This window comes from Manduca sexta, unplaced genomic scaffold (genome assembly GCF_014839805.1).
Source record: "Manduca sexta isolate Smith_Timp_Sample1 unplaced genomic scaffold, JHU_Msex_v1.0 HiC_scaffold_3124, whole genome shotgun sequence".
In the NCBI taxonomy this organism is placed as follows: Eukaryota; Metazoa; Arthropoda; class Insecta; order Lepidoptera; family Sphingidae; genus Manduca; species Manduca sexta.
In genome coordinates this window covers 1-12,435 of record NW_023594158.1, presented here as the reverse complement: position 1 = coordinate 12,435, position 12,435 = coordinate 1, and the positions used below count along the sequence as shown (strand labels likewise).

General features: G+C 34.7%; 1 protein-coding gene across 1 annotated transcript; it reads left to right on the top strand.

Moving 5' to 3' along the window:
- The first annotated feature begins 4,696 nt into the window (after nucleotides 1-4,696).
- LOC119192750 lies at nucleotides 4,697-6,126 on the top strand. Its single transcript, XM_037446517.1, has 2 exons — nucleotides 4,697-4,836; nucleotides 4,948-6,126. The coding sequence occupies exon 2, from the start codon at nucleotides 5,235-5,237 to the stop codon at nucleotides 6,102-6,104; it is 870 nt and encodes a 289-aa protein (XP_037302414.1). The 5' UTR covers nucleotides 4,697-4,836; nucleotides 4,948-5,234; the 3' UTR covers nucleotides 6,105-6,126.
- The last annotated feature ends 6,309 nt before the right edge of the window (nucleotides 6,127-12,435 follow it).

Sequence of the window (12,435 nt, the reverse complement as noted above, 5' to 3'; positions counted from 1 at the left end):
ATATCTTATTTTGAATTCACTTCTTCCCCCTCCGAACCTAGCCCTGACTGTGAAATCTCGTGAAGCTTGTTTAAATTTAATAACGCTGTATCATACTTCACTTTCAAAAGTCTTAGTTGAATTTTAGGAGGCATTTTAAGGAAATTTAAAATTATTAAATATTAAAATAATAGAATACTCCCTCAGACAATTTGAGGCCCGCAATAAAATATCTATATTGTTATACAAAAGCAAGGAATACAAATACTTCAGGTGGATTTGAACCCGCGTCCAAGATCACACCACACTATGAAATTATACCGCACCAACCGCTAGACCGCTAAGCGACAAGAGAAAATCGCTTTTCAAATACTTTTCTGACATACAATTGTCAGACACGCAAATAAAAATGTCACCATAAAATAAATTATTATTTGCGTTTTATATTAATATAATCCCTAAAACCGCATAACCGCACAAAATATATGTATATTAGACCACTTACACAAATATTAATTCTTCCACAAAGAAACGTACACAGACTAGACCAAATCAATTTCGTTGTGAGTGTGCAATGTATCTTTTGGATACGTAATGTATGTCATATTATAATAAGGGAAACGAAATAAATATATGTGTAGCCCTACCGCAATATTATGAGTTTCTCTGTGAAGTGTGAAAAGGGAAATGGCAGCTATCACTGCAAAATATGACTTTAAACAATATTATCCGCAAAATCCGCAATATATATATTATTCGTGTTTATGATCCGCATAACCACGAATAAATATTACCTTTATCAAAGTATTCATACACCGCCAGAATACTTCGAGAAGGAACCGATAGTGTTTTCTTTGTACAGAAAGAGAACCCCGCACATCAGCGGAAGCCGCTAAAACCAGTATATCCGGCTCGATTAGGACCAAATGTTATGTAATAGATGGTAATACATAAATTTTTCTTCGGCCAACGTGCGGACTTCTCGATCCTGTGTGGTCTTATACATACATACTAATATATAGCTAAACAAACTCACCCCAATTTCCTTGTTCTTAATGCATGCTCCCGGGAATATATATATATTTATGTGTGTTGTGTTGTGTGTAAATTAATTTGGCCGAATCTGTCCGCGCTTCCAAATAATGAACTAATAAAAATTAAACAATGCTCGTTTACCCTTCTTTACGAAATGACTAGTAAATATTTTTGTGTCTATGAAAACTTTTAGATTAGTTTTACTATTTGCATAAAGCTTCACGTCGTCCATGTAGGTATAGCAGACGATTTATCTTTTAAATTCATATTTACTGAGAATTTGGTAAATTGGATTAATGCCTAGACAGAATAGTAGAGGGATAATAAGTCGCCTTAAAATATTCCTCGACGATTACTTATATTATGGTCGGTGGTTACCAAGTCGGCATGACCATCTATAAGAAAACTTCGGGTGACAGGTGGTTTTTGTATAGATTAAGTATCCTGAGTAGCCACACGTGCGATATGCCATCAAAAGGTTTCCTATAGTCAATCCACTCCATGCTTAGTTTTTTCTGTCTTCAAGTATGGCCTTGATCATAAGATGAACTTTACAGTCCCGCACTCGTCGCCTGCATCCTTTTTGTTTTAGTGCTAGAATCATGGGCGTACTCAGGTTCTGGGCCGGGGAGGGGAGGGCAATCAAGTTTTATTAGATCCTAGTCAAATAAGTAAACATAAATTAAAATAGGTAATTTTTTATTTAAAATCATTCATTATGTAGCTATTATAAAAGTAACTTTCGAGGGTCTTTTGCAAAACGGTTTATGACGTCTTCCGTAAAAGAATCTCCCATAGCGTTAACAAACTTACTACGTACACTAGCATACAAAGCCCATTTAATCTGGCTTCGATCATAGTCGATCTCAGCCACATTTTTACACGTCTGAGTGTGCTGAATGACCTTTCAATTGTAACAGCGCAATAAGTCATTGCCAATAAAATTTCTAGGGCTGTCTTCACCTTCGGGTAAAAAGATTCTGCTGCTTGTATTAAGTCTGTTATTTCAATAGTTTCAAAGTCCTGCTGCTGCTTATTTATCAAAAATGTGCGCCATAGTTCGGCTTCAGATATGATCCCTTCAAATTTATATATATACTTCCTCCATACATCTTTGTAATTTCGAAGCTGTAATTTTCATTATCTGAGCAGGGTGCAACCAGGGCCGTAGCTATGGGGGCATTGTGGGGCAATGCCCTACCTTTAAAATACTAATGCCCAAGATTAAAAATCAATATATTTTACATAACTACTCAATCAAAATATATGGAGCAGGGTTTTTATTTCACTATTTGGAAGTTGGTCCCATGGTAAGAGTTGTTCGGATTTATGGGTGGAATAACCTCTTTCGAGATTTAGGGAATTTTGTTACAATTTGTGTAGTACCCTAACAATTATCTAAGTATTAACCTGACTCCTTCACGTTCACAAGCCAAGAAAGCAAAAAATCGATTGACCAGATTAGATCTAGTAACATTTTTACTTCCGCCCTAGTTGTAACCACAGTTGCCCTACCTTAAATTCAAGTCTAGCTACGGCCCTGGGTGCAACAATATAAGAGTAGATGCTGGTGAATGGTCTTTGCCGAACCTCACCTCTAATGAAGATGATAACGAATCCAAATAGGGCATTTATAACGAGCAACGAAAATATTCGCTAAGGGAAGCGGCTGGTTGATTTGCCCTATGTTGTTGACGACTTGCTGCTCTAGGTTCAAAGCCGTAACAATTTATTCGACGAAGACGAACGCTCGACGTGACTCGGTTAGATTCCGTAATATTCGTGTGTCGTGTCGGACTCGGCGCGGAGCTGAAACGGCCACAGACCGACCCACCGGAAAGCAAACGCGTCTTTTGCATGCAGCGCTGCTAGCGAGTAGATCGGGTGCGCTGCGCGATTTTTAAGTCATAATATATTGTATTGCAAATGGCAAATAAAAACTTTTATCTTCAACAATAGATAGTAGGAAGGTAAACAAAATATAAGCGCCGCCGCCCCTACACCCTTGGCTATTAAAAGAGCAACACCATAGTTTCTTGCCCGTTCTTCTCTGGCAAGAACTGCTTTCCGAACTGGTGGTAGAGTTAATATTGACGGAATCTAAATAATGTATAATATTTTACGGATTCAAATACTTCAAATCATTTCATTTCATTTCATATGTTCACCGTGGGTCACCGTGCCTTAAGAGTACGACCCGGCGTTGTGCCGCCCGGATTTTATGATAACCTTCAGCCGACTGCCGGGCCGAGTCCTTAACCCTACACACGCACGGCATACCAACTAAAACTCCACGGTGGCCCTCTTCGGCGCATTAAAGACGGCTGCGGGCTTCCTCTGACCGAAGTGTCTAAGTCTTCGACCGCTGCTGCTGCCTGACGGCGACACCCCGATGGCCCCGATTAGTCGCCTCTTACGACAGGCAGGGGATACCGTTTTGGAATTCTCCAAACGCCCCAGTCCACAGGGGGGAGGTATTAATATAATCTGACCTGTTGTAAACCAACTATCGATGTGTTCTAATCCTTTCATCCTGTTAAACCAACTTTGTGCTACTCTTACTGACACATGTCCATTATTATACAATTATTATGTCCAAGAAGTCACAAATTTTCTAGCTATTTGTGCTGCATTTTTCACTTTATTATACTTACTTAATAAAATTTTGAAATTATTCTTTTTTTTCACTTTCATTCACTCATTTTACTCTTGGAACAATGACAAGCATTTACTTACCAAAGAGAATATAATCACTATGTACTACATTGTAGTGGTTTTAATCTGAGGGTCAAAGAGAATTATATATTACTAGCTTTTGCTCGCGGCTTTGCCCGCGTGAAGGAGTTTTCCGGGATAAAATTCCCACTATAAGTATATTTTCCCGGTATAGTAGCCTATAACCTTTCCAGGGTCTTATACTATCTCCATACCAACTTTTGCTTTCTTATACCACGTCTTATGTCACGTCCCGTTCCCGTGGGAATGGGATAAAAAGTATCCTATGTCCGTCTTCTGGTTGTAAGCTACCTCTCCACCAATTTTCAACCAAATCTGTTCATCCGTTCTTGAGTTATAAATAGTGTAACTAACACCACTTTCTTTTATATATATAGATATAGAAACCAAAGATTGTAACTGAGGGTTTTTGTCTCAGAATAAGTTTTCTTTATCAATGGCATTTACTTTTACTAATTTGTTTCTTTTTTTAAATATTAGTCAAATAAATATTTCATCGAATCCAGCCACGTACAAATAGTACAACCAAAGAGATTTTATTACAAGTTTATGTGGTTAAAGATAGGGACAATACGCGAAAAGACTTTTTTCCAGACCTCTTTTTTTATATAACTTTATCTACCTATAGGTATAATTTTGCCGAATGGACTGGTTTCCAGAGTCATTATAAATAAATAAAATAATCTATAATTTTCGCAAACAAATGAATATTGCAGACATGGCTTCGGCGTTAGGATTGGGGATATTGTAGACATGGATTCGGCCTATAAATTGTATCAAAGAAGACATATAAAAGAAGACAGACTAGGCTGTATGGCTGAGAGCCTTTGCCTTCTCCTTAAGGAGTAAATCAAACCAAAACAAAAGAAATAATGAAAAACAAATTCTTACAATTGAAGTTTAAATTAAGAGTTTTTATTTGCCTTCTCCTGGAGCAAATCAAACCAAAAAACAAGAATTTTTATAATCTGATTTATATTACTCTAACGTATAATATTATGCTGCTTTATGCCTACAATCGTCGCATATAATCTTTTCAATCGTCGTATGATGCCGATTACTTTACTTCAAATCGAAAGTTTTATAGTAAGTACATACCTAATATATGTTTAATATTTTAACATTTATGACTGTTGGCAAAAGCACTGGTGTAACGGTGTAGCCATTTTTAAAAGAAGCTATGTTTATTATTCTCAGAATCGCCGGTGACCTATAGGAGAAAACACAATAGCTCTGGCGAAGCGGTAACCCCGGGTTACCCCTGACCGGTGCTCAAACTAGGGAGCCGTGAAGCTCAGTGCGCATGCTCGAAGCCCAATTGGTGGCCTCAATTTGCTCGCAAATCAATAATGCCCCTTTCCGAGATTCCGGGCGACCGGAGCAAAATATTCCAGTCGACGCTTGTTTGACGATACGACTCCGTGCGTTCATAAAATATTTTGTTTCCTGATAGAAGTGACAAGAATTGTTCTAGTCTTTTGAAAATGGCCGAGGCACTAGATCAAGGCGCCAGTATTTTTCAGAAATTGGCAATGTACGACTACAGGATTGGCGAGAGGTATTGGGTCGATGTGACTCATATTGTAAACCCTTACAGCTTCTATGTGCGCCCTGTGGTCTTCAGGGAAGATCTAGAATATTTGCAAGAGACTTGTGATCATTTTGACCCAGGTATGTTACAAGAAGGCAAAATCATCATTTACAAATCTGAGTTTTTGGATTTATATGTCAGGGGAAGCATCCTCAAGGTCATCAAAGAGGATGGAGATATAAAATGTGATATAAAGGCCATTGATTATGGATCTGAGGACAATACTGTGCCGCTTTGGAGGATGCGCCATCCCAAGCATGAAATAGCTATTCCACCACTGGCTGCGCATTGTGTCCTTGCTGATTGCAAATCATTGGACCCAGGCACATGGGCTGAGGAAACTATTGAAGCTATGAAATCATATGTGGGAAATGAACGTGCTCGGATGACAGTCAAGGGAAGAACTGGTGATCAACTTGTTGTTGAATTAGTCAATTCATGCCCAAATGATATTGCTACCATGCTTACATTGACTGGCTATACTGCTATGGGTAGCTCAGCTGAAATGCCAGGTGGTAATCGTGCCAATCCACCTTTTGATGGGCGATATTTTGGATGCAAGCTTGTCAAAGTTGGAGATGTCCTGCATGTCAGATGCCAGACTGGAAAAGATCTTTCTGGATTCTATGTAGCTGAAGTTGGTGATTTCAACCAGTATTTAAGTGATCGTAATGATTTCACTGATTACTGCATCTATCAAAAAACTCCTCGAGCAAATGAATTGGTCATTGGAAGGGTGTGGGCTATAAGTCTCAATGCATGACAAAATTTGAGAGATCAGTAGTACGAGGTCATCTGCCCAACCAAAGTGGTTGTGCAACAAATTGATTGGGGCGACACATATGAGGTCCACATAAATCAACTGAAGCTTGTTAAGCCAATGATTTTTGGCCAGACCACAGCAGTGGCTCTTTATTGCCGTATTTCTAAAGAGCAGGAGGATGAAATCGAACCAACTGCATTTCTTTATCCAGGTGTTGAATTTTTAATCACTATTAGGCAAGTGGGTGAAAACTTCAATACTCCCCACATTGTAGATATCTCTGAATTGTTAACCAAGTAAAATGTTTTGTTATGTTTTCAAAACACTTGGTTTCTCATTACCGAATTAGATTTTACGCCATTGGATACTGGGAACCAAAACAAATTAAAAAAAATATAGGAGCTTATAACAATTATGCTAGGTCCAGATCCTTTTTAAAATGGTCTTGATTTATTGTTTTAACATTGAAAGGAAAAATTTAATGTTTTATTTATTAGTTAATCAAAGATCTATGTTAAGATAATTAGTATAATTTAATCTCTGCACATATAATGTGTCTATTTAAAGTTATAAATGTAACTAGTTGTTGTGTAATTGATGTTAATTAAAATTTTAGAAATATTATAATATTGATGAATTATTCAGTATTAATTCCTGTTTTTTTGAGCTATCCACATATAAAGATTTTATATATGTTTCCTTTTATTGGCTAATTTTATATCTCAAAAAATTATATTAGTATTCTGTTTAAGACTGAATTTAGACTGATCTTCATTTTTTGTATTATCCATTAAGATTATTTGTAAACTTAGATATCTATGTTAAGAACTGATTTGGAAAAAAGACTATATTTATTATATGTACTCCTTTTGGATATTAGAATATATATTTATATACATATATACACACTAAGTGCATGCCATATTAAAAACTATGATCTATTATACCTATTTAACAGTTTTGTTATTTTCTTTTAATTATGTACTTATCTATAGAAGATTTTTGTGATTTTCTAAAAATACTTTAACTGATGTATGCCAAAACCACATTTTAGTAGTTAAATATATTTCTTATATCTATTTTACTTTACGACATTAAATGATTAAATGTAATGAGTAAGTACATCTTATCTGCAGTTTTAACTATAAGTTTTAACATTAATATAAGTAACCAATGTTTTAAAACAATTTAAAAAATCTACTTCAATGAATAATGTACCTTCATATTTAGATGTACGCTTTTAAACAGTGGATGTAATTTTCAAAATAATATGAAGTAAAAGCAGAGGTAAATGATATTTTAAAACCATAAACTCTTTTAATGGATGTTACATGATATATTTTAATTAATATATTTATAAGTAATATTTTTCTTCTTACTGATAATATTCAACTCAAAGTAATGTTTATAATAGGTACAATGACGTACTAAAAACATCAGAAGAAATAGGCTTTAAGAAGAACAACTTGAAGAGGAGAGAAAACCCACCAACTGACACATTACATTAGTAATGTCAAGCTCCAGGCCAGTGTGAAGATATTACTTACTTAAAACGTCGTATCCTAGTACTAATTTAGTGTCCTAACTACAAATTTACAATAAAATAGATTCCATAATATGTTAAAATAAATAGCTTGATGTCGCCAAAATATTTGTTTTATTATTTACTAGGTTCGCATGCGGCAGTACCCGCATGAAAAGCCTTTCTCGGCATGTAAACTGTAGCGATCGATTGTGCTATCTGTGCAACGCCAACGCCAGCCATCTACTTATAGGATCAAGATATCCCACAAATAACTAAACCAATGTAAAAGATCTGGATAAAAGTACCTAGCTTATGCGTTAGTCTAGTAATAGGATATTACGGTTTATTCTTATGCCAAATTTGTTTAGCGCATTTAAGCTGTTTACGTGTAACAAACCTAAATATCATTCGGTAGAAAATGCGTCAATGAGTATGATAGTCAAATTACTGTTTAGTAAGATATATTTACTAAACATGTTACAGTTAATGTTCTCGTTGCAATATCTTTGGGTAGGTACTTAAACCTAACTACGAATACCCAATGACGTTTTACTAATAGATGAGTCATACACTAACAAAATTGCACATAAAAACAGCGCAGTATTTACTATAGTCGCAGCCCTAGCGGTTCGCATTGATACGGCCAGAGTGTGCCCGAATGGGTCCGAGCGTCGGCTGCCCCATCGGCATGACAGTCGAATAAAATGCATTTATTAGTTAAAAATAGGTTAAAAACACAGGAAGGCATTTTATTTATATAAATACAAAAGTTAGTAAGCCGATTAGCCAAGACAATGGTTGGAGGTTGACTAAGTGAATGTCGGGCAAATTACCTTGCTTTCGTCTTGCCAGTATTGAGCTCGGGATTATTAGAGTATTAGAGTTTGTGTGTGATAAATGCGATTACGATTTCCGAAATAATAAAAGAACTTTGCTTATTCAAACGGACCAACGATACCTTCTACTAATTCGACCCCTGGCTTTGTTATTTGTTTAATTTGTTTTGCACGCGATAAGGAATTGATAAAATATTTGGACAATATGTCTCATGGATATCCAAAATGTTATTTTGGTTGTGTGGTTGATGGTAAATGACATTAATATTTTTCATAAAAAATATCGGTAGTACTCATTACAATCGTACATAATATCTACTTATTCACCGCGATGGCGAAATCTGCAAATTTAAATCATGTCTTTTTTAAAATACACGTAGAAATAAAACGCAATACATTCAGTATTCGCATTAAAATTATGCGATAAGTATTCATTTTTATTTAAACTATGAAAAATCTGTTGGTAGATACGATTGCCATTATTACGTCTTCATGGTTTTATATACCTATTTTGGTTTAACTATTGAATAAATAAATTTCAGAGCTGTATGACTATTGGACTCATTCCTTGCATTTGTATTGTGGTAAAAATACAGGGCATCTTTTATTATATTTTAATAAATTATTGTATTATTTTTCAGGACCATTACTTTATTTCCCTAAGGCAACTAGTTATAGGTGGAAATTTTGGCAAGAGGAAAGGTTTTTAAGTGTGGATAAAAGTTCTCGATAAAAAGACTCGACGGAGGAGAAGAATATAGAAAAAAACTTGCGGTTGTGCCATAGGCACTTTGAGAGCTGTTATAAATTGTATAACGGTGCTTTATGTAGAACTGCAATTCCAACTTTGAATCTAGGTAAGATGTTTTCCACATGACGCGCCAAGAAATTTACAGGTTGATCTGATTCAGATAGATATTATATATCTACTTAAGTGTTTAGGCTAGATGTTGTACCCTTAGATGTATCACACTTATGTATCAAATGCACAATGAATTCGCCGTAAATTCGCAGCAGATGTGCAGCGAACAAGCCGCGAGTGCACAGCGAATACGCAGCGGGCTCACAGTTGGCTACGCATTTTGGATTGTTAGTAATAGAGTGAATTCAGATGAGGAAACATTTCTGTTAGCTTTGTTAATTGGAAAAAGGATCTAAAAAAATAATATTGCCGCGGTTGCATGCCGCTGTATTAAAAAAAGTACGTAAGTTGGAACTACAAGACATGATGACAAGATGGGTGACAGCACAACAGCAACCTGAGTGGTTACTTATATAATTGTATTTGTCGTACTCTTACTGATATAAGAAATGCGAATGTTTATAAAAAGGTGTATATGTTTGTCAGAAGTAAACGGTTAAACGAATTTGGCACACGGACAGAGTTGGATTAATATAAGATAGGCTAGGTACTTTTTATCACCTGGATAATATTTTAATTTTGAATCTGATTATAAATAAATAGTGCTATGCATCAATACTGTCTTTTAGGCATTTTTCTAGCGGGAAGGGCTTTTAAGGTGCGTGACACTACGAGCAATGTATGGCCTCTTGTATGTCCTACTGGACATTAATACAGTTTCAACTTCAAGTCAATGTAGCTATATTTTGTTGTCTTTGTTTTCTTTTAAAGCTATGCATGTGGTGTAAGTATATTCAATAGTCTGTCTAGGATAGTACAACCATTTAGATATGATAATAAGTTTAAGGAAACTCCACGCATGTGAAGTAAACGCAGGTGGGTGCGATCTCGTGCAAAAGATCCCCGTTTTCTCCTCTCCCCAATCTTTAGGGTGTTTAACTCTAGTAGACCGGCATGATTGTAGCTAAAGTCATTAGATAGTCATCTGTTACCATTCGATACTTTATCTGGACAGTTTCTTAATTAAAAAAAAAACCAAATCGGTCCATAAATGAGCTAGTTCTGAGGTAACAAAAATATAAAAATAATAATACACGTTGAATTGATAACTTCCTCCTTTTATTGAATTCGGTTGAAAAATAGTATTTTTGAAAATAACCTTGCCTTAATTTTCAGCCACATATAGGGAAGGGGTGTAGCGATTTCTATTTATTGTAAATGAGCACTCAATAATTAGGCTGGCCAGCCGGTTCAGTTTCGCGCCCTTTTTCTTTCTTCTTTTTTTTCGCACGACTGACCATGTCACCTTGCTCATTATACATAATATATTACGAACACCTCTGCCACACTCAGCGGGGAGTGCGTTGAGTGAAGAGTTTCCAGTAACTTTAAGGTCTAATATAATGTTTTGTTTTTTTTAATTACACAAAAATTACATTTGTTTCTGTTTTAAAAATCTAAAACAACATAGTTAATTAGATCAGATTCTATGTCATTTGGCTGATTGAAGCAATTTATACTATATATAATAACATAACAAGTACCTACTAAACTGGAGGTGATCACATAATCCTCAGCGCAATTTGATAATTCTGTAAGAAGAAAATATTATTAATTATTTATTCAATAAAGCTTGAAGACTTTAAATACTTGAGTAGGTTGCTTATTTCTTCCTGTGCTCTAAGTCTCTACGCAGGTATTGGTTTTAATTTCATGACAATTCGCTCATTTATCTATTTATTCAATGACCCTTAACAAATATATGATATATCTTCGTTTTTTTAATTAAATTTGGACTTGGATTTTGTTCACGTATTGTTTATTAATTTATTTACAGATGTTTTTTTATCTTTCACGTTCATATTTAAATAGTAAAGGGTGCTGCCCTTAAAAATAGACCATGTAGATATAGGTATCTACAAATATGATTAGCAGTCTCATAAGATTGATTTCTTGTGACTATAGTGTTTACGGTCCCTTACTAAAAGATCCTTTAAAATTACCATAAGGGCAAACGGCTTTGATTTAAGTTTAAAATAGATAAAGTATCAAGTCCAAGTGTTATTCTTTTTACTGACGTATCCTTCATGGAAGACAGCTTCAGCGTAAAATTGTCCTTACAACATCATTGATATGATCATCTGGTTGTGTTTCCATTCTTATCTGCTTTTAGTTATACAGGTGTCAAATTAACGAAGGACCAGTTATAACAGATTTATAGAGGATTAATTTGCATATACGGGGTGTCCAAGAAAATAGTGTCAAGCGGAAGTCCAGAGATAGAGCATCCCTTGGGGTATTCGAATCACTCCCATGTATGTTCCGCGATTTCCCATAGATTTCGATTTATTAATATTTTTCTGAATTTTCAATTTGAATGATTAAATGTTTCTTTTTAAAAAGTAGAAAACTTATTCGAGATTTTTGTTCTAACTAAATTTTCATTAGTTGTACTGTTTTGCTAAAAATAATCAGCTTCGTAACTTTAATGAAAATTATGAAAATATTGGTGTAAAGTAAAAAACTTACGTTCTATGAATTAAGACTTAAATTTTCTTCTTTGAATTAAAAATCTAAACAGATGACTTTTGTGGTTCTAAGTTAGGTAAAAACTTCTAGATTCTCAACTTGTTTTAAATACGTTCTTATTAAAATTATTTTATCTTTCTTATTTAACCAATTGTTAAATTAATCTGTTTGATATCGACATAAAATATTTTTATATCATAAATAAAAAGCCTTCGCATGACGAAGAGAGTATGTTTTAATTAATGCTAATCTTTATAGTTCCTTTTTCTATGGACAAGTATAATGAGCATTGTAAACTTGATGTTAATTTCTTTTCCAGTGAATATTTTCAAAGTTTTAAAAGTAGCGTGACTTATTTGTGAATTAATTTGGTTTAGCTTAGAACAAGATTGTTCTTGTTGATATTAGTTTAACTTATTTGTATAGATAGATAATGCTAGGATCCGAATTTTCTTTTTGATGAAGACAAAGACTTTATTTGAACCCCTAAATACAATTGTCTAGACTTTGTTTTATCTGGCTAGCTAGTATGTTTCTGAGTTAATTGCTGTTCTAGATTTGTAAAGTTTTCTGTATTTC